The sequence below is a fragment of the Leuresthes tenuis genome, unplaced genomic scaffold, assembly GCF_036924035.1.
Source record: "Leuresthes tenuis unplaced genomic scaffold, fLeuTen1.0.hap1 SCAF_17, whole genome shotgun sequence".
NCBI lineage: Eukaryota > Metazoa > Chordata > Actinopteri > Atheriniformes > Atherinopsidae > Leuresthes > Leuresthes tenuis.
The window spans coordinates 31,666,309-31,687,847 of record NW_027325371.1 but is presented as its reverse complement, the minus strand read 5'-3'; the positions used below and the strand labels follow the sequence as shown (position 1 = coordinate 31,687,847).

At 41.2% G+C, this 21,539-nt stretch overlaps 1 protein-coding gene across 3 annotated transcripts; it reads left to right on the top strand.

Annotated features, from left to right (window-relative positions):
- Positions 1-2,532: 2,532 nt before the first annotated feature.
- On the top strand, positions 2,533-21,030 carry praf2 (PRA1 domain family, member 2). Of its 3 annotated transcripts, none has more exons than XR_011907982.1 (4): positions 2,533-2,727; positions 3,885-4,102; positions 5,080-5,280; positions 20,133-21,030. XR_011907982.1 is itself a non-coding variant. In XM_072368322.1 (3 exons), the coding sequence occupies exons 1-3, from the start codon at positions 2,549-2,551 to the stop codon at positions 5,217-5,219; spliced, it is 537 nt and encodes a 178-aa protein (XP_072224423.1). In that variant the 5' UTR covers positions 2,533-2,548; the 3' UTR covers positions 5,220-15,115. The 3 variants fall into 3 exon arrangements, 1 of the variants encoding a protein (XP_072224423.1); XR_011907981.1 differs by lacking the exon at positions 20,133-21,030 and adding an exon at positions 6,773-15,115 and having other exon boundaries at positions 5,080-6,699; XM_072368322.1 differs by lacking the exon at positions 20,133-21,030 and having other exon boundaries at positions 5,080-15,115.
- The last annotated feature ends 509 nt before the right edge of the window (positions 21,031-21,539 follow it).

The following is a 21,539-nucleotide window of genomic DNA, read 5'->3' as shown; positions in this document are numbered from 1 at the left end:
CTCTACATCGGACCTTTCACAAGAAAAGTCGCGCAGCGCCTTCAGTGGCTGAGCGGCTGTGGACGACCTGCCAACAGCCTCGTGGGTTGAGAAGGATTCTCGTGTAAATCTCTGTCCAGTTTTAGTTTAGAATACATGTAAGTGAAATGTCCAATGTATGAATATAGAATAGAATAGAAAATTGTATGTGTACTTCTATTCATTCACACATAAGTAGCATCACTACAAATCATTTAAGGTTCACACACTTATCTCCTATCTAGTATTGCTTCAAGATTAATTCAAAATCCACTAAAATGTTTTTTTATTTTCTTTAGAACTCACATTTAAAAAAAAAAAAAAAGAAACACTTCAATAAGGCCCACAAAGACCTCAACATTTGTTTCAGATTATTCCAGAATTTGCAGATATTTAATTTAATCAGTCCATCCTTCAGCCTGTCAAGTGTTTCAAAGTGCTGTTCACTGTCATACATGCAATAACAGCGCAATGTCCTCTCAGCTAGGTATGAACTCAAGTCTGTGACCTGCCACCAGTTTTTTTCCTACTCTTCCGCAACAGTCTGTAAGATCACTGTGAGATCACTGTAAGGCAAGGCAAGTTTATTTGTAGAGCAAAATTCGTACACAAGGCATTCAAAGTGCTTTACAGCTACATAAAATCACAAGAAGGCAAACAAAATTATTCTAAAAACATAAAAAAAGTCATTAATTAATTCAATTAAATGCTTTCAGTGGTCATATTCACAGCTAAATTAATTGTTTTCAGCCTGGATTTAAACATTGTCAGAGTTGGGGCCTGTCTCACATCTTCTGGAAGACTGTTCCAGATTTTAGGAGCATAAAGCTGAAACGCAGCCTCACCTTGTTTAGTCCTGACTCTGGGCACCAGCAGGAGACCCCTCCCTGAGGGTCTCAGAGTCCCAGTTGGTTCACATGGCTCTAATATGTCAGAGATGTACTTTGGCGCTAGACCATGACGAGACTTGTATATGAGGAGAGCTGTTTTAAAGTCTGTGAGCGACAGGAAGCCAGTGCAGAGACCTGAGCACTGAACTAATGTGGTCGTATTTCCTGGTTCTAGACCTGAGCGCTGGACTTATATGGTCGTATTTCCTGGTTCTAGACCTGAGCGCTGGACTAATGTGGTCGTATTTCCTGGTTCTAGACCTGAGCGCTGGACTAATGTGGTCGTATTTCCTGGTTCTAGACCTGATCGCTGGACTAATATGGTCGTATTTCCTGGTTCTAGACCTGAGCGCTTGACTAATGTGGTCGTATTTCCTGGTTCTAGACCTGAGCGCTGGACTAATGTGGTCGTATTTCCTGGTTCTAGACCTGAGCGTTGGACTAATGTGGTCGTATTTCCTGGTTCTAGACCTGATCGCTGGACTAATATGGTCGTATTTCCTGGTTCTAGACCTGAGCGCTGGACTAATGTGGTCGTATTTCCTGGTTCTAGACCTGAGCGCTGGACTAATGTGGTCGTATTTCTTGGTTCTAGACCTGAGCGCTGGACTAATGTGGTCGTATTTCCTGGTTCTAGACCTGAGCGCTGGACTAATATGGTCGTATTTCCTGGTTCTAGTCAGGACTCGAGCAGCACCGTTCTGGATGTGCTGCAGCTGTTTTACAGCCCCTTTAGAGCCCAGTGAGCAGGCTCCATTATTGATTATTAGGTTTTAGAGAGAGAGAGATTCTCAAGGTGACTGATAACACTTTCTCTTTGTTTCTGTGGGCTCACTGTAGCGAGCACTGCAGGGCAACTGAAAAAATATTTTAAAAATTAAATATATTTGTGTATATATATATATATATACACAAATAAATATTGCCTAGTTTTTTGTCTCCCCCTCTTTTTCTTGTTTTTACACTCTTGTTTTCTTCTTTTCATATCAGGATGATTCTGGCATATATATATATATATATATATATATATATATATATATATATATATATATATATATATAGAGAGAGAGAGAGAGAGAGAGTATAAAATATAGAATATAAAGAATATAAAGTGCAAAATTTGCAACAAAAGATCAGTCAAATGTTCATGTGCAAAAATTGCAAATATTGCAATAACCATATTGTCCAGAAGTGGGGTTATGGTCCATGATTCAGAAGCTTGATGGCCTGAGGATAAAAACTGTTTGTCAGTCTGGTGGTCATTCCTTTATGCACTCATGTTCTTTAATTGATGCTTTTTAATTTTCTTTCTTTTATTTTTCTGCTCACACTCAAAGGTGGTTGTTTTACTGCCAGCAAAGAGTTGAAGGACTGACAGTTAAAATGTCTCTCAGATTGGTGTTCTCTGTGGCTGTGTTTAGTGACTCTGGGCTTCTGGACTCCAGATCCTGTCTGGTAGATCTGGCTAACTGTCCAGACAGTTGGTCATGTGTTTCTAATGAAAAAGGCACTGGGGAATCTCGGTGAGGAGAAGCGCACTCTGGATGTACGGGCATGAGCCTCTAGACAGCGCAAGCGTCCTCTCGTTTCTCCACAGCGTTGCACTCTGGGAAATAAAGTTTATTTATCGGAAAGGAAAGATGGCAGGCGTACAGCCGCCTCCCCTTCGGAGTTTGGATGATTTTCTCCTTAGCTCGGCTCGGTTTGCTGTGCCAGATGTGCGTGACTTGGACCGCTGGAACAACCGCATGATTAACAATCTGCTGTACTACCAGAGTAATTACTTCCTGTCCGCACTGGGCTTTCTGTTCATTGTGGGGTAAGTTTCACGGTTTTCAGCCGACCCTTTCCCTGACCACCTCTCTCTGTCACTGCGCGGCAGTCACACACATTTCTGTAGATTTTCTTGGTCTTTCTGCATCCTCTCAGTGACTGGCAGCAGTCAGAGCAAGCCGCCTCCACCAGCTCCATCATCAGAAATCAGATTAAACACCTGAGACAGAGCTGGAGGTCGTGGTCAGATCCTCTGCGGCGGAGTAGAAGAAAGCAGCCGATCTAACTTAGCATGACAAAACTGAAAATACTTGGCTGGCCTCTGTATCATTCATTTTGGGAGCATCCAGCTGTTCTGTCACACTGTAAAAAGAAGCACAGCACAGATTCACTCTGACATATTAGATGTCATGGCTGCTACATCAGTGGCACTTTAGCCAGATCTGAAAATATTTCTGTCATTTGTCAGGGTAGAAAACCATGCAAATCATTCAGTTCAACATCTGCCTGAATTGGTAAGCTAGCAATTTTTCTCCAAAAATATCTGTTATGGAGCAGAGCATCCGGTTTTGCATCCTGTGGCACAGGCTATAACATGAAAAGGTTTATCTGGGCAGCAGTTTTTGACGTATTTTTGATGAAAATGTTTATTTGTCTGAGTGACATTTATTCATTCAACTGGTTTTATTCAACAATGCTTCGTTTTGGGGAAGTTTACAAGTTTAGTGGAGTATAAGTTTTTCTATTTAGTTATCTTTAAGAAAAGTGTGAAACAAAAGTGCTCTATTAGATTAGTTAGGGTTGGGGTTATCTGTAAAAAGATTCCAGATGTTCGCTCTACCCCCACCAACCCACCCAGATAAACTTACCCCCAGCTTGGGGTAAATTGAGCCACAAGAATCCAATTTTTAGAGTTGTGTTTTTCGTAAATTCTTTCAGTTTATTTGAATTGACAAATACATCCTGATATTTGGTTAGAGGCTCTCATTTTACTCTGCTTTTTGCTTATCTTGATGACTGCACTAGTAAACCGTGGCTCACCCCACCCTCTGCTACCTGAGAGTCGTCTGATTGTAAAATTCTCCCAGTGCAGTGAAGTTAGAGGATACATTCCAGCTGTTAGTCACACTGTGCCCTGTTTCTGCACATATGATTCATCTCACTGGGTATATCCACCACTGTCCCTCACATCTCGCCTCTTAGGTATTTTCAGCCCTTCCACTTGTTTGTTGGTGCAGCGGCGGTAACCTTGTTGTTCCTGGGCTTCATCTGGGCTGCTGAGAACCAAGCTCCTGTTCGCCGTTTCCGGAGAAACCACCCATTAATATCTGTGCTGGCCATTCTTTTGGCCAGTTACTTCTTCATATCAGTGTTGGGAGGAGTGAGTGTGTTCCTGTTTGGGATAGCCTTCCCCATACTGAGTAAGAGAGGAACCACACACACACACACACACACACACACAGTACTGCACTTACAGTACGCTACATCAGATTAAAACAATGTACTCTTTAGCACCAGTGAAGACATTGTCATGTCTGTTTACTGTACACAGATATAGAAACAGGTAAGCTGTATTTGAAAATCTGCCTGTGTCTGCATTTTGTTTTCTCTTTGAATTTTTCTTGTTGTTCTGCCTTAAAGCTTTTTGCTGACTCACTCATTCATATTGTCACTTTTGGAATGCTTTTAGACAGTAAGTGCAACAGTGTACATATTCACTTTCTTTGCTCAAAGTCTGATTCATAGACAATTTTAGGGAATGGGGTAAGCATGACATCCCTCCTGCAGCAAAATGCATCTCCTGCATTACCTGAGGAGGAACTGATACATTTGTGGTAAATCTTACTTGGATTCATCATGGAATTGTGAGTCAAAAAGAAGATCTGGCAAAGCTACACTTTGAAAAAGCTACTGGACTGAGCCTCTGGATCTCCTGAACCTTCACTGAGTTTCGTTGCAGTGTTGATTGACTGATGGATTGTAGAGGGCACAGAGGTCATGTCTGTAACTCACATTCAGTCATCTTAGTATGTTCTTCAGCTTTTATTTTTCTTTTGATGAATTTAGACAGATTCCTGACAACAAGACAAGTTGTTTATCCTGTGCACAAATTATAATTCACCCCTAAAATGACAATAAATTCACATGGTTCCCCTTTAAGTGTCAAAGACAGCTAACTGCTATGTGGGATACCTAAATAATCTTTGTAATGTCTCTTTGTACATAAATGTAAGTGAGAAGAAAACCAAGAAGAATCTGAAAACAAAGGAGGATGAAGAAAAGGTCTTTCTTGTCCTAAAAATGTTTTTTGTTTTAGAGTGAACGGTTCTATTAATTATTTAGCAGCTACTTCTAAAATGCTTGCTAATTAAGTCCAACACTTTTGTCTGGTTCACAGTGATTCTCATCCATGCATCTGTGAGGCTGCGCAACTTGAAGAACAAGCTGGAGAATAAGCTGGAGAGCATTGGTCTAAAGAGGACTCCCATGGGACTGCTGTTACAGGGCCTGGGACAGGAGCAGGAGGCTGGATCATAGAGACAATAAAGAAAAGGAGAAGGCGTGCTGCTAAAGGGTGGGGTTAGTGGAAGTGAAGGAGGTAGGTTGGACTTGCGACGGAGAGATAGAAGAAAGCATGAGAGCTGTGTAAAGGAGAGATACATAGAAAAATTAAAAGTTGTGGTTTGGTGTGTTAAACTATCAGAAATCAGAGGGTAACAAACGGATCTCATGGACATTAAGTCCACCAACAGGTTTAAAGTCATTTCTGCTCTGAATTGTCAAAGCTTGCACTTTAAGCACATTGTTTTGTTTAGGGGGGGTTGAAGGGTGGAGCTTGTTAACCTGTCTGTCAAGAATATTCACGTGGAACCTAATTAGTTTATTTTTCTTGGTCCTTACTGTAATTACTGTGTATAGTTTATTTTTCACGCTGTGTTGTCAGAAAATGACCACTAAATGATGAGAATAATTAGTTCATATCTGTTCTTAAGCAGGGGTCACACTTCCACATTCTATTCAGTGAACATGTGCCATGTTGAGGTGTCTTTGCTCTCGACCATCATCATCACCATGATAACAATCACAAAATGCTTTGAACAAGATGAGCTTTTTTCAACTTACCTCTGCAAGCAAAGTGGACAGTGGAAAATTGACTCTGTGACCAAACGCACACAAGTCATGACGTAGCTACCTGAACTCTGTTAGCTCTGGTAAATCAGTGCAATGATTAATTTCTTTCAGTCTTTTTTTTGTTCCTCAGAGGTTCTGTGGGGCATTTTATCAGATAAATCAGCAGATTCCCATTAACAGACTTCCCATACAGCTCTCATAAAACTTCACCAGTGCCATTATGCACACACAAAAGCTGAATTTACATAATGTTGGCAGAAGAAAAAAGTTTGTGAACCTTTGAAATGAAGTGCTTCTGATTCCTTTTGGGGAAAAAAAGAAAATGAATTAATTAAAAAAAATCACTTTAATTTTGCCAAAGGGAAATTATATTGTTGCAGGAATAATTTTATTTATTTTTTAAGTGAACATTAGAAGCTTTCATTAATAGCACTTATTGCTGCTGGTAGGAAGGACCTCCTGTTTCTTTCTTTTTGCAGTGGAGCTGAAGAAACCTCAAACTGATCACTGATCATTGTTCAGCACAATGTTATGAAGAGGACGGTCAGTGCTGTTCTTTATGTTCACAAACATGCAGCATTCCAGAGCAGTCCCAGCACAGAGCCAGCCTTCTTTATCAGGTTGTTCAGTTTCTTTGAGTCTCTGGCTCTGATGCTGCTGTCACAACAGATGCCTGTTCTGTCCCTTCTTGTTGACAGCTTCAGTGTTGTATTTCCAGCTCAGTCTGCTGTCCAGTTAAACACCCAGGTACCTGCTGTCCTTCTCCACCTCTTCACCTTGGATGGAGACACTGTTTGGCTTATTTGTGGTTCTCCTAAAATCCAGTCATCTCTTTTGTTTTGTTTGCATTTAAGATGAGGTGATTGTTCCCAAACCGTGCCACAAAGTAATTGACTAGATCCCTGAACTCAGCCTCTTGTCCATCACTGATACACCCATCAAATACAGAGTCATCAGAGTATTTCTGGAGATGACAGCACCCTGAGTTGTATTGGGAGTCTGAGGTGTACAGAGTGAAGAGAAACAGCAAGAGTACAGTCCCCTGTGGTGCTACTGACCACCTTCTCAGACACACAACCCTTCAGTCTCACAAACTGTGGTCTGTTTGTCAGGTAGTCAATAATCCAGGGCGTTATTGGGGCATCCACCTGTATTTTCTGCAGCTTATTACTTAACAGTGCATGTATTGTATTGTATTAAAAGCACTGGAGTAGGGGTGGGCGATATGGCAAAAATATCATATCACGATTTTAAAAAAAAAGATTTTTTTAAATTAAATTTAAATAATGAAAAACAGACAATTTAGTCATATCAATATCAATCAAAGACATTACAGACAGTCATTTATGGAGTGCTTTTGTCAAATACCTGTGTTAATGTTGTCTGTTTTGGTCTTAGCTAGCTGCTGCCTCCGCCTGTGGTGCCGGTGCCGCTGGGCCCCTCGCTGTTTGGCTCTCAGCATACTGTTTGGGATGCTTCCTCTTTAAGTGATTGAACAGGTGCGAACCGTTTCTGTGCAAACTTTGCAAATTACATTTGCTTGCACTTGATCAGTTGCAGAAAATCCAAACCAATTCCATATAATGGAGATGGAATTTTTTTCAGTGACCTTTCAGCCATGGCTCTCCATGCGGCTACCGCTACACACACAAACGAGGCGGGTATTCGCTATGATTGGTCGGTCAGGTTGACGACATAATACGACTGGTGCGTCGGTGCATCAGCATAGAACTGCAACTACAACTAACTATAACTTATAGAATGTGCCCTACACGATCCCACAATCTCTGCAGTTTGACAGATCGTCTTCACGTCGTAATCCTTCGCAATCTAATATCGTCATATCGCCCAACCTTACACTGGAGAAATCAAAGAATAAAAAACAAGCTGCCTGCTTTGTCCAGATGGGAGTGGGCTTGTTGAGGCAGGTAGATGACAGCATCTTCAACACCAACTCCAGGATGATAAGCAAACTGCAGTGAGTTTTCACTTGCTTATTTAGGTGAGCCAATGTCTCTCTGGGACATTTATGACATGGGATGTTTGGGCAACTGGTCCCACCCTGCACCACACTGTTTTTTTTATGGCCACTTGACATTTTTGTGGGCTTTTGATGGCGTTGTGGTATGACTCAACATGTGCAAGGCTCACTTGGAGATTTGTTTTTATGATAGTGGTGTTGCATCCCACAACTGGAGAAGGAAACAAAGAGCAGGAAAAAAAGTCATAATTACTTTAAGTCATAAATCTATTCAAAAGTACCAGCAAACAGAAAAAGAAGCTCAAAATATCTGCACTTTGTTACCAAGTTAAAGAGCAGGCAGAATTAATTCAATCACTGCTACTGTTTCTTGTCACTTTTTATATGTAATGACCAGCAGTGGCATGTTTGTTGCTAATCTACGAACAACTTTAACGTATTGGATGTAGTTGTGAAATTTACTTTCCTTGTTGTCTGTTCATAGTTGCATTTCAATCCATATAGTTTTGATATTGCATTATGTCAGTTTCTTTTTTTCAATAGCCATTTTATCCACCAGTACTTTCTTGTTCTCATTTCTCATCCAGTAACAACCCATGATATTACAGAGGTGGCTGAACAAACCACAGCTACTTGAACTATGAACTTACCTCATACAATGTTTAACCTGTGATGGTCTTGAACTATAGGAAAAGGCATTTATGAGAAATGCTGAAACAGATATGAAGGTTATGTGTTATAATAGCATATTAATTCATTTGTGTTTGGAGCTTGTTTAAAGTTCTTAGACCAACACTTTGAACAAAACCTGGAAAGTTCTAGTCTCACTGGATAGTGTAGTGGTATGATATCCATCTTTCGTGTGGGAGACTTGGGTTCAAAGCCCCTGCATGAAAGGTACTACCTCCAGTAGGGGTCCTTAGGCAAGACCCCCTTACCCTATCTGTAAGTCGCTTTGGATAAAAGCGTCTGCTAAATGCATAAACATAAACACTTTGACTGTACCTGTTAAACATTAATGTTCTCATTGCCTCAGTTATACTTTGTTTTTTTTTCTTTCTTTTTTTTTTGTGTTCTAGCAATATTGTTTCACTAACATGAAAATAAGAACATTCACAACATAGAGCTGTTATGGAGAGCAAATGAGCATGCTGTGTTCAGCTCCACTATGCCTAAAACATCAGAGAGATGGCAACTTGTCAGAAATGGGATTTTTAAACCCACACGTAGGGGATACATCATCCAGACTTCAGTGTAATCTGGTTTACCCTATATCTTAATATAGATGCTCAGTTTCCATCTTTGTAGAGTGACAGAGGACTGTTAGTCTTGAAAGCTGATGAATGAGACACACTTTTGTGTTGTTAAACAAGAAATAGAAGACCACGACCAAGATGGAAAGGCTTTTTAGGTTCTTGTAAGCAGGGTTATGAATACTTTTATACAGAATCTGACTCTTCACGTCAGTTTTTTGTCAAAAGGTTTTTGATTAATTCAAGTTTATTTGTTGTGTAATAGCTGCCTGTAATGGCGATGGTGTGTCGTTTAGATTGAACCTAACTTTGAGACATGGGAAACCCAGTCGAAAACTCTGTAGTAGGTGACTAATCTATCTGTATTTGAGAAACTGGCTTCTGTATTTTCAATGCTTTTAGTTCCCAGCCATAGTCAGCAACTTGCAGCAACACGATTTCTTCTTTTGTTATTCTGTTTAGTGCATTTATTAAGAAGCTGAATGTGTATTTTTATCTTTGCATCATTCGCTTAGTATGTGCCAATTAATTATTATCTGTATGTCAGTGATTTTGCCAGCATACCATGTTGCTTCTTATAGAGTATGTGTGTATGTATTTATATATATATACATACACAACACATATATATACTCGACCTGAATTTTCTTCCAATCGAAATTTTTTTTTGTTAGATTTTGCCAAGTACTTGTTTAAAGGGAATGTTCAGTTTTTTTCTTGATTGTAAAGTATTGGAGTTTTGTAAATAAAAGCAAACTAAGAAGCGACCCACCAGGGTGTTACAACACAATGACAGCAGGAATGGGCTCCAGCAACCTGAACGGGCTGTTGAAAATAGGTATGGTAAATATATGGTCGAACTAACTCACTTCTAAAAAAGTTGAGTCTGGCGCATGTAAAATTCAAATGAAAGTCAAAGTCCAATGTATTTTAGCACATTTCATGTACAAAATAATTCAAAGTGCTTTACATAAAATAAAAGCATTGCAGCAGGGAGTGGAAGAAGCATTAAAAATATGTAAAAGAATATAAAGAGAAGGCAATAAAATAATTAAAATGAATAAAACAGTGTAGATAAGTTCAAAGATACCGTGCAGATTTCATGCATAGACACATGAGAAAAGAAATGTTTTTAAGCTGGATTTAAAAATGTCTACATTTGGTGACAGTTTAATCTCTACTGGCAGTTTGTTCCACTTGTTTGCAGCATAACAGCTAAATGCTGCTTCTCCAGGTTTAGTCTGAAAATGGAGTACAATGATTTCCAAATTAAAAAAATAAATATTCACGTAGCTCAAATTTATTTAAATATTTACAAAGATTGTATATTAGACAATAACAACAACAACTAGAAAGTTTCTGGAAATTTTGATATGGGCATGCCCTACTGCCCATTTCTGCCCCCTTGCTGCTTTGCTTATGAGGTTACAATATGGTCCACATCGTCCTGAGTCTTTAAATGTTTGTACGATGTGTGTACGATAAACTATGGCTGAGCAAAAGGCTTCCGAAATCAGCATGTGTATTCATTAGCATTCAAATTACGATAGAAGTAACGTTGAAAATTCTCAAAAATTGTCAATGCCACCCTGACGAGACTTAAGTATGTTGTAGTTCAAACTGTCGCGAGTCTTTAAATGTTTGAACGATGTCTGTACGATAAAGTTTGGCCGAGCAAAGCCTCTCCAAAATCAGCATGTCAATCATTAGCATTAAAATTATGACCAATTTAAAGTGTCACATCTCAAAAACCGTAGTAGCCAGCATAACGAGACGCTAATATGTTGTAGTCCAAAGCGTCCCGTGTGTTTGAACATTTGAACGTTGTCTCTACGTTATAGTGCGGCCGAGCAAAAGTCCTCCAAAAATCGGCATAATAACCTCATGGCATCAGCTAATAGAGCATGTCTACGTGATGTAACATTGGCATTTTAGGCTTCCCTGCAAAATGGTAATGATGCTAGTATGTTAGCATTTTAGCATGATGTTAGCATCTGCTGGTTCTGTCTAAGTTGGCTCTGGTTATATTGCATTCACTCCGAGGCTCCCCCTTAGGAATGCATAGGATTTGTGTTGTCAACGGTAACAAGCCTCATGTTAACGGTTGGGCAAATTTTAACGTTAAATTTCTCAGAAACCGTAATAGCCAGCATAATGAGACTTCATATGAGAAATATGTTGTAGTACAACGCGTCCCGGGTTGGGGAACATTTGAATGTTTTTTCTACAAGGACCTGTTGCCTAGCAACAAGCGTCCAAAATCAAATTTACACTTTTTTTAAAATTTAAACTTAGCTATCGCAAAAACCGGAGCACCTAGCGTAACGAGGCTTAATGACCATTTAGTACGAAGCGACCCAAGTGGTTGAACGCACGAATGATGTGTCTACGATAAAGTTGGGCCAGGCAATAAACGTCCAAATGTCTTCGCTTCCTGGCTTCTACCGTTACCATGGTAACGCTTTTGATTGAGACAAGTAAGGCCCATCGAGGCACGATGGAGACGCACGTAATGACGTATGCATTACGTGGGTTGCGAGTTTCGGTTCGGGCCGAATTAACAGATTAATTTTTTTCGTTTTCGTGGTAACAAAATGTTCACAATCCTCATAGAAATGCATTGGGATGACTGGACAAAAAAAATAAATAAATAAAAAATTTAATCACAGCTTCATGAGATTTGAATGTGTTGTAGTCCACAGTAGGGCGAGTCGTGGAATATATTAATAATGTCTCTACGACAACCTGCTGCCTAGTAACAAGCGGCCAAAGTCAAAATGACGGTTTTTAAAAATTCAAAGTTCAAAATCTCAAAAAGCGTAATAATTCGCATAATGAGGTTGTACGGGCGCTTAGTACCCATCAGCCTGAGTCTTTGAAAGTTTGAACGATGTCTCTGCGATAAAGTATAGACGAGCGATAAGCGCGCAAATGTTCGACCTTTTTTCCGGTTTTCGGCACCTAGCATTGCCACGGTAACACTTTTGAACAATAAAAGTAATGCCCATCGAGGCATCGTGGAGACGCACGTATTGATGTATGCCATGCGTGGCTTCACGTTGCGGTTCGAGCCGCATTAACGGACGAAAAAGCGTGCGGGATAATAATAATAAAAAGAAAAGGGAAACTTTTCTAGATACTAATAAATCGCCTTCTTTTTTCATGTTTTTCCACATTTTTTCGGCCGTGTTTTTTTTTCCGGATTTTTTTTTATGTATCAGAGCGTGGCCATAATATACACCCGCTGCTTGGTAGCGGGCTTTTTACGAATTTAGCTTGTTAGCAAAATGCTAGCTAAAGTAGCCGAATTTTACATGTAAAATGTTTTTTTTTCTCATTTTTTCGGACTTTTTTCTTTTTTTCCGCAATTTTTTTTCAGGGAAGTTCTTGGCACGCATCCACTGCTCCGCAGGGTGTTTATTGTTTTTACCTATATATACACATTTAGAGAATTATTTTCCCCAAAATTAGTCTTGTAGTCTTTTCCTTCTGTAAAAAGACAATGAAAGATTATTTATGTGATCCGTGATATAAGCTGAAGGAGTGTGTCATCACAGCATAAGTGACTTTTAATCAAGTGAATTAACACTGAGGAAATAGCTTTGATTACACAGTTGTATTTGTCAGGGCCTCAGGACACAGGACACAGATGCAGGGTCAGTTTCAGACCAAGTGTTTATTAAGAACAAGGCAGGTTGAGGATCTCCACACAAAGCAAAAGAAGAGGCTGTGAAACACACACATATATATATATATATATATAGAAGTATGTTATATAAATGTAGCTCTGAATTGTGTTCGTTGTTTATATAATTATATGTAACTTTAGTTTTAATTTAAACATTTTTAGTGATTTTTAGTGACCTGCTTTTTACTTACATTTCGTTTTATTTTTATTTTTTGACAATGTGCACTGCTACCAGTAGAGCATTGGACGCGGAATTAAACATCCAATTCCGACCGAGCTAAAAAAAACTGTACCGTGGATGCAGAGCTGGAGCAAAACTAAAGGCAAAGAGGGCCAACAGAAGGTAGAGGTACAAGCCTTTTCTGCCCTCTGTGATTATGAGAAACGCTAACTCGCTACCAAACAAGTGTGATGAGCAAGAGGCGCTTGTCTGGAACCAATGGCAGAATAAGGAGAGCAGTTTGTTCTGTCTGTCTGAGTCCTGGCTGAACGACAACACACCAGACTCATGTGTGGACATACCCGGCTTCACAGCCATACGAGCAGATCGTGACCAGAGTACGAGCGGTAAGCGGAAAGGCGGGGGTATTATCCTGTTTTTTAATCAGAGATGGGTTAACCCCCGCAATGTGACCGTTAAGGAGAGGATATGTTGTCCAGACATTGAACTGCTGTCAGTTGGTTTCCGTGCGTTCTATGCGCCCAGAGAGTTCCCATATACAGTCGTCATCGTAGCTTACATTCCATTGAGGGCAGCACCGACAACGGCGTGTGACGTCATCCATGACGCCGTTGCTAGAATACAGACCCAGCATCCTGAGGCATTCACTGCCATCACAGGGGATTTCTTTATCCTCCTGCCTGACTGGCTTTGTACAGTATGTGGACTGTAAGACGTGTGGAGAAAAGATATTAAATCTGTTTTATGCTACAAGGCAGTAGATCTGATCATAGTGTGGTCTATCTCCAACCCACATACTTTGCGTACAAAGACTTCCTGTTACTACCAGAGCTTTCAGGAAGTGGTCACCAGAGTTGAGTAATGCATTGAGAGACTGCTTTGGTGTCACAGACTGGGCTGTCCTGCTGGAGGAAGAAGAAATGGACACTGACATGTGTAACGGAGTGAATGGTTGTCATTCCACTTGCGTTTATTGTTGTTGTGTGTGGTGTGTTGGCTCTTGGGTGTGTCCTCCTTAATGCTGGCGTGGTTACGTCATCAGTTGCATCTGATGGACGTCAGTATTGGGACGGATGCGTCCGAGGTAAGTCGGTTCCTTGTTAGCAGTTTGTATGCTAGTTATTTTTAAATTCCTTTATTAAGTATTTCCATTCCTTTGCAACATGTGTGAGTTAACAGTGCCTGACCAGCATTCTCGTGTGTTATACAGGTAAATGTGTATTTTGTTCATTGTGTATATGTGAGTATTGGGACGGATGCGTCCGAGCATGTGTGAGTTAACCGTGCCTGACCAGCATTCTCGTGTGTTATACAGGAGAAAATAAACGGCCGGTACAGGCGAAACCAAACCAATCTCAATTTCTAAAAACACAACGCAGGGTAGGCCCTGTGACGGACTGGCGACCTGTCCAGGGTGTACCCGCCTTTCGCCCGATGACTGCTGGGATAGGCTCCAGCCCACCCGCTACCCGATTAACGGACTGTCGGTATAGAAAATGGATGGATGGATGGACAACGCAGGGTATCATCAGAGATAACTGAACCTGCCAGTACCAAGGGCTGGCATGGTTACACATGGAAAGGAGGGTCAGCACCATCACTGAATACATTAACTTCTGTAGGGACACTGTGATTCCAGTGAGGACTGTAAGGTGCTATCCTAATAATAAACCATGGATCACCAGTGATTATCAAAGACCTCCTGAACCAGGAATGTACAACACAGTGTATTGTACATTAGGAGTGTACAATAGGAGCTTAAAAAGACACTACTTCGAGCTAAGGTGGAGTACAAGGCAAGGCAAGTTTATTTGTATAGTACAATTCAGCAACAAGGTAATTCAAAGTGCTTTACAGAAACATTAAAACAGTAGAGATAGAAAGCACAATTTAAAATAAAAAAGAAAGAAAGAAGAACAATAGATTAAATCAGAGCAATAAAGATATGATTGAATAAAAATGTAAAATATGATTACATTTTGAAACTCAAGCTTATTTGGAGCTTTTTTTCAAATGCAGCTGAAAATAGATGTGTGTTCAACCTGGACTTAAATACACTGAGTGTTTCAGCTGATCTGAGGCTTTCTGGGAGTTTGTTCCAGACATGCGGAGCATAGAAGCTGAATGCAGATTCTCCATGTTTGGTTCTGACTCTGGTCTGGTTCTGACTCTGGGAACTGGGAACTGATAAAAAAAAAAAAAACATTAAAAAAAAAAAAAACAGATCCAGGGGGGTCTGGAGGGTTCATAGTGGGTCAGGAGGTCACTGATGTATTTTTGGTATCCTAGACCATTCAGAGCTTTATAGACCAGCATCAGAACTTTAAAGTCTGTACTCTGATGGACAGGCAGCCAGTGTAAAGACTTCAGAGCTGGACTGACTTGGTCTACTTTTGTTTAGGTCTCAGTGAGGACTTGAGCAGCTGAGTTCTGGATGAGCTGCAGTTGTCTAACTGACTTTTTAGGTAGACCTGTAAAGATGCTGTTACAATAATCAAGCCTACTAAAGAGGAATGCATGGACTAGTTTTTCCAGGTCCTGCTGAGACATCAGATCTTTTAACCTTGATATATTCTTAAGGTGATAGTAGGCTGACTTTGTTATTGCCTTAATGGGTTTTTGTCCAAATTTAGGTCTGAGTCCATCACTACACCCAGATTTCTGGCCTGGTTTTTAGTTTTTAGGTGTATAGATTGAAGCTCTGTGGTGACTTTCAATCGTTTATCTTTGGCTCCAAAGACAATTACCTCAGTTTTGTTTTTGTTTTGCTGGAGAACAGTAACACCAAGGAGGTGTGGAGGAGCATGAGGACCATCACTGGATACAGACTGAAGAACTCTCAGTCTGTTGAAGGTGATATGGGTAACAAATATTAAACAGGTTTGATAGTGTGGCTTTTTCCACCTCTGCGGCAGCTTCCACCACCAGGCCTCTTGAATCCAACTGCACCTCCACCTCTGTGGCAGCTCCCACCACCAGGCCTCCTGAATCCAGCCGCAACTCCGCCTCTGCGGCAGCTTCCACCACCAGGCCTCTTGAATCCAACCGCACCTCCACCTCTGCAGCAGCTTCCACCACCAGGCCTCTTGAATCCAACCGCACCTCCACCTCTGCGGCAGCTTCCACCACCAGGCCTCCTGAATCCAACTGCACCTCCACCTCTGTGGCAGCTCCCACCACCAGGCCTCCTGAATCCAGCCGCACCTCCACCTCTGCGGCAGCTTCCACCACCAGGCCTCTTGAATCCAACCGCACCTCCACCTCTGCAGCAGCTTCCGCCACCAGGCATCCTGAATCCAGCCGCACGTCCACCTCTGCGGCAGCTTCCACCACCAGGCCTCCTGAATCCAGCCGCACGTCCACCTCTGCGGCAGCTTCCACCACCAGGCCTCCTGAATCCAGCCGCACGTCCACCTCTGCGGCAGCTTCCACCACCAGGCCTCCTGAATCCAGCCGCACGTCCACCTCTGCGGCAGCTTCCACCACCAGGCCTCCTGAATCCAGCCGCACCTCCACCTCTGCGGCAGCTTCCACCACCAGGCCTCCTGAATCCAGCCGCACCTCCACCTCTGCGGCAGCTTCCACCACCAGGCCTCCTGAATCCAGCCGCACCTCCACCTCTGCGGCAGCTTCCACCACCAGGCCTCCTGAATCCAGCCGCACCTCCACCTCTGCAGCAGCTTCCACCACCAGGCCTCCTGAATCCAACCTCACCTCCACCTCTGTGGCAGCTTCCACCACCAGGCATCCTGAATCCAGCCGCACGTCCACCTCTGTGGCAGCTTCCACCACCAGGCCTCCTGAATCCAGCCACACCTCCACCTCTGCAGCAGCTTCCGCCACCAGGCATCCTGAATCCAGCCGCACGTCCACCTCTGCGGCAGCTTCCACCACCAGGCCTCCTGAATCCAGCCGCACGTCCACCTCTGCGGCAGCTTCCACCACCAGGCCTCCTGAATCCAGCCGCACGTCCACCTCTGCGGCAGCTTCCACCACCAGGCCTCCTGAATCCAGCTGCACCTCCACCTCTGCGGCAGCTTCCACCACAAGGCCTCTTGAATCCAACCGCACCTCCACCTCTGCGGCCGCTTCCACCACCAGGCATCCTGAGCACAGCTACCACCTCCAGCCCTCCTCTGTCCAACTCCACCCCTATCTCTATGATTGATAGCAACATCACTTCTGTCACCATACTTGTGCTACAATCTCTGTGTCTAACTATAGAGGAGGTTGGAGCTGAGCTCAGGTGAGACAAAAACCGTAGGCGCCTGGACAAATTAGTGAAAAAGGCCGGTTCTGTGGTAGGCAGAAAGCTAAACCCTCTCAGTGCTTTGGTAGAGCAACAGATGAGGAGGAAATTATATTCTTTTTTGGAGAACATTCAACATTCTCTCGACAGCATGGACTGGCAAGGCTTTTTAACAGTGATTGCTGATGTTTTTCTCAAATTTATTTATTTATTTATGCATTCTTTTATAATTATTAGTATTGTTCTAATATACAATCATTACAAAAACTTTAAAAAAAAAAATTGAGCTACTTGACAAATTTTGAATTTCCCCCACTGTATTTTAAAGTATTTTTCTATTCAATATCGAATCTATGGGAAGTATCAAAGTTTACAATTACAGAGCTGGTGATTTCTTTATAAAAAACTATTACTGGTGTTTATGAAGGCATTCATAAAACCAAACAATTTAAGACATTCAATGAGAAATTAATGTTTAATGGTGTTGAAAGCTTGATAAAAGTCTAATAGAGGCTTCAGACAGCACTAAAGCTGCATAGTCTAACAAATCTAAAGGAAGTCTTATGGTAAATGAACTTGTATAGTTCAAGTGATATTATGTGTCTCAGGATACACATAACTATGTGCTTTCTAATCAATCATACCCTGATGGATACATCAGGAGGCAACGTGGGGTTCAGTGTCTTGCCCAAGGACGCTTTGGCATGTAGCCCGGGGAAGCCAGAGTCGAGCCACCGACCTTCCGATTGGTGGGCGACTGCTCTTCCTCCTGAACTACAGCTGCCCCTTATGTTATTACTAACATAAGAAAGTCAGATTCTCTTTCAGCAATTATACTATTAAGACCTGATTTTGGTCTATTTGCATATACCAAGGGTAAGATTTTATAGTCAATAGTTAACCCTGTAATAGTTTGCCCATTGTCTATTGATGAAATGTCTTGATCTGATTTTGGTATCAGAGAAATGAGTCAAATAATTGCTGTACTTATTTCACCCCAACTCGACCCATGCTTTTTACATATTAAATAAGGGAATTTGAATAAGAAGTCAAGATTAAAACTCAACAGAAAAACCATCAACAGCTGGTGATTTTCCTTTTTTCGTTGAGAAAAGAGCCGTTTTAATTTAATCTATAATCAGAACAGAGTCACATCGACTTCTAAGATCTGTATCAACAGCAGACACATGACTTCTTATCTTGCTGCTGAAGCTGTCATCAAAAGCAGATGTATATAAATTCCTGTAAAATGAAGATACAAAATTTAAGATTACCTGAGGGTCAGTTGATTGTATAACATTTATTTTAGAGGCTGTAAGTGAATTCCAGTTGCCATTCTTTTTTTCAAGTGCAACAAGACAACTAGAATTCTTTTCGCCCTACCCCAGTCATTTGGCTCTAGATTTCACGAACACACCTCTTGTCAAATCTAGATAAATCTGATCCAATTTCAAGTTGTATCTCTTTCAATTCAAAATCCTCTTCTGTGGAAATGCTAGCTTCTTTTTAAAAAGAGGAAATTTATTTATTTGAAAAAGATAAATCATTCATCTATCACCTTCATTTCTTTATTTCTTTGTAATAGCCAATTTTTATGTTATATCTTTATATAATATAAATTTTTGATAGCCAGTGTAATAGCCAAATATTTTTTTGGGGGTGCTGTGTATGCTTTGTATGAGACAGGAAAGGGGACAGAGAGAGGGGAATGACACACAGTAAAGGCTGTCCGATGCAGGACTCAATGTGGGACTTGAACCTGGGCCAACTGCAACTGCAGCGCCTACACAACCCGACCACCCCATACCTCAGACATTTAAGGCTGCTGTAATGAAATCTTGACTCAAAAAAACCTACTCTTGATTCAAAAGTGTTAGCAAATTAACAATCTCCCTTTTTCTGTGTAAAGTTCTTGAGAAAATTGTTGCAGCTGAACTTTGTGATCATTTACACAGAGTGCAATCTGTTTGAAGAGTTTCAGAAGGATTCAGAGTGCATCATAGCACAGAAACAGCACTGGTGAAAGTTACCAATGATCTCCTCTTAGCTTCTCATAGCGGACTTACCAGAGTAAGTCATGGAGTTCCTCAGGGTTCTGTGCTTGGGCCGATTCTTTTCACTATATACATACTTCCATTAGGTAACATTATTAGACAGCATGGCATAAATTTCCATTGTTATGCTGATGATACTCAGCTGTACCTATCTATGAAACCAATAGGTTGGTCAGACTACAAGCCTGTCTTCAAGACATAAAGACCTGGATGACTCAGAACTGTCTGCTTTTAAATTCAGACAAAACTGAATTTGTTCTCTTTGGACCTGAGAGCTTCAGGGAGAAATTGTCTAGTTATATAGTTATTCTAGATGGTATTTCCTTGGCTTCTAGTTCTACAGTGAGGAACCTTGGAGTTATTTTTGACCAGAATTTATCATTTGACGCACATATAAAACTGGTTTCTACGACTGCCTTCTTTCACCTTCGTAATATTGCTAAAATCAGGAACATCCTGTCTCAGGGTCATGCAGAGAAACTAGTCAAAGCATTTGTTACTTGAAGACTGGACTACTGTAATTCTTTTTTATTGGGCTGTCCCACACATTCTCTGAAAAACCTCCAGCTGATCCAAAATGCTGCAGCCAGAGTTCTGATGAGAACTAACAGGAGAGATCATGTTTCTCCAGTTTTAGCGTCTCTTCATTGGCTCCCTGTTAAATTCAGAATAGAATTTAAGATTCTTCTTCTCACATATAAAGCTCTTAATGACCAAACTCCATCATATCTTAAAGATCTTATAGTTGGATATTTTCCCAACAGAGCACTTTTCTCTCAGACTGCAGGTTTACTTGTGGTTCCCAGAGTAGGCCTAGACTCCTGGGGGACGTCTCATGATACACCTCTCCTCCCTCTTTTCTCGCTATTTACATAAAACATTCTTGTCATTAACTTGTGTTTCTCTCTCTCAGCAGGTATCCCTGGCCTGGTGTTATGGTGCTGGCTGTCCCCTCTTTTTTGTCCTCCTCCTTGGTTCTGGGTCTGATGGAGGTTTCTTCCTGTTAAAAGGGAGTTTTTTCTTTCCACAGTCGCCACAGGCATGCTCAGGATGGGAGACTGGAATGAAGAGAAGTTTTGGTGCAATCTGTTGGTTTTCTAAGCTGGGTATTTTTTTATTTATTAGCTTAGTTTATTTATTAGCATGTATAAATTGGACTAATCTGGAATTGAATTCTTTGGATTGGATTGGTTTATGATTGTATTACAATGAATTGTATTATTATTCATACATACTAATTATCTTTAACTGGATTGTAACTTTGAAGTGCCTTGAGATGACGTTTGTCAAAATTTGGCACTACATAAATACAATTTAATTGAACTGAATTGAATTGAAGTGGCTGGTGCCATATCAACAGTAAATTTCATTACACCACTGTCCCTTCAAAAATGTACCATCTGACTCACATGATTGTTTCCTGTTGTTTTTGTCACAGTTCAGTCATCCAACCATCAGTAATTTTCCATTGATCCTGCTTCTGCCCCACTCAGCCTGTCAGCCACACACACCTCATCAGTTCACTCCACTCACCTGTGCACACAGCTGCCTCTCATCACATGCAATCAGCCCAGCATATAGTCACCAGCTCCACACTCTATCCTTTGCCAGATTGTTCTTTGCCATGCAAGTCTTCCCAGCGTTCTCCTGCCAGCCTTCCCGGTACCGACCTCGTCTGCCTCGTCTGCCTCGTCTGCCTCCTGGTAATTCGACCCAGCCTTCTGTCCCTGACGAAGAACTTTGCCTCTCCTCTCCTGATTCCTGTTTGCCAGTTTCTAAACCATTTGTCTGTCTGCCAGAGTCTCAGTAAAGCCTTGAACTTTTTACCACTGTCTTCTGACTCCTTTGTACTGCAATTTGGTCCATACACCACCTGTTACAGTTTTTCCATGTCTCCATGACTTTTGTTTTTTTTAAAAATGCAAATGATATCTGTGGGTCCAAAAAAAAAAAAAAAAAAGAACAGAAATGTATATTCAGGTGCGTCATCACAGTGAATGATTCACTTCTGCAGAAAAATATTCCATAAAGAAGTACCACACAATTCAACTTTCTCAACTGGAGGATCCTTGACAATGAGAGAGTGTCACAGTGACTCACCACAGATTATAAGTCTGTGACTGAAAATGATCAGGACCATCTCAACAGTCACTTTATAAAGAATCTGGATGTCACTGCAAAGAAATTCAATTAGGATCTCAAACCTTCAGAAAGTCCATTTTAAGAAGAATTAGCCAATGTTAAAAAGCACTGTTTTTTTTCTCCCTTTGATCAGAGCAAACTTTAGCTTTTTTCCCTTCCTTCCTTGCTTTGTTGATGA

Bases quoted from the DNA above. Each gene is read 5' to 3' on its own strand.
- praf2 (XM_072368322.1), top strand. From the start codon at position 2,549: ATGGCAGGCGTACAGCCGCCTCCCCTTCGGAGTTTGGATGATTTTCTC. The intron at 2,728-3,884 runs GTAAGTTTCACG...CTCGCCTCTTAG, and splicing joins GGCTTTCTGTTCATTGTGGG to GTATTTTCAGCCCTTCCACT. The intron at 4,103-5,079 runs GTAAGAGAGGAA...TCTGGTTCACAG, and splicing joins GATAGCCTTCCCCATACTGA to TGATTCTCATCCATGCATCT.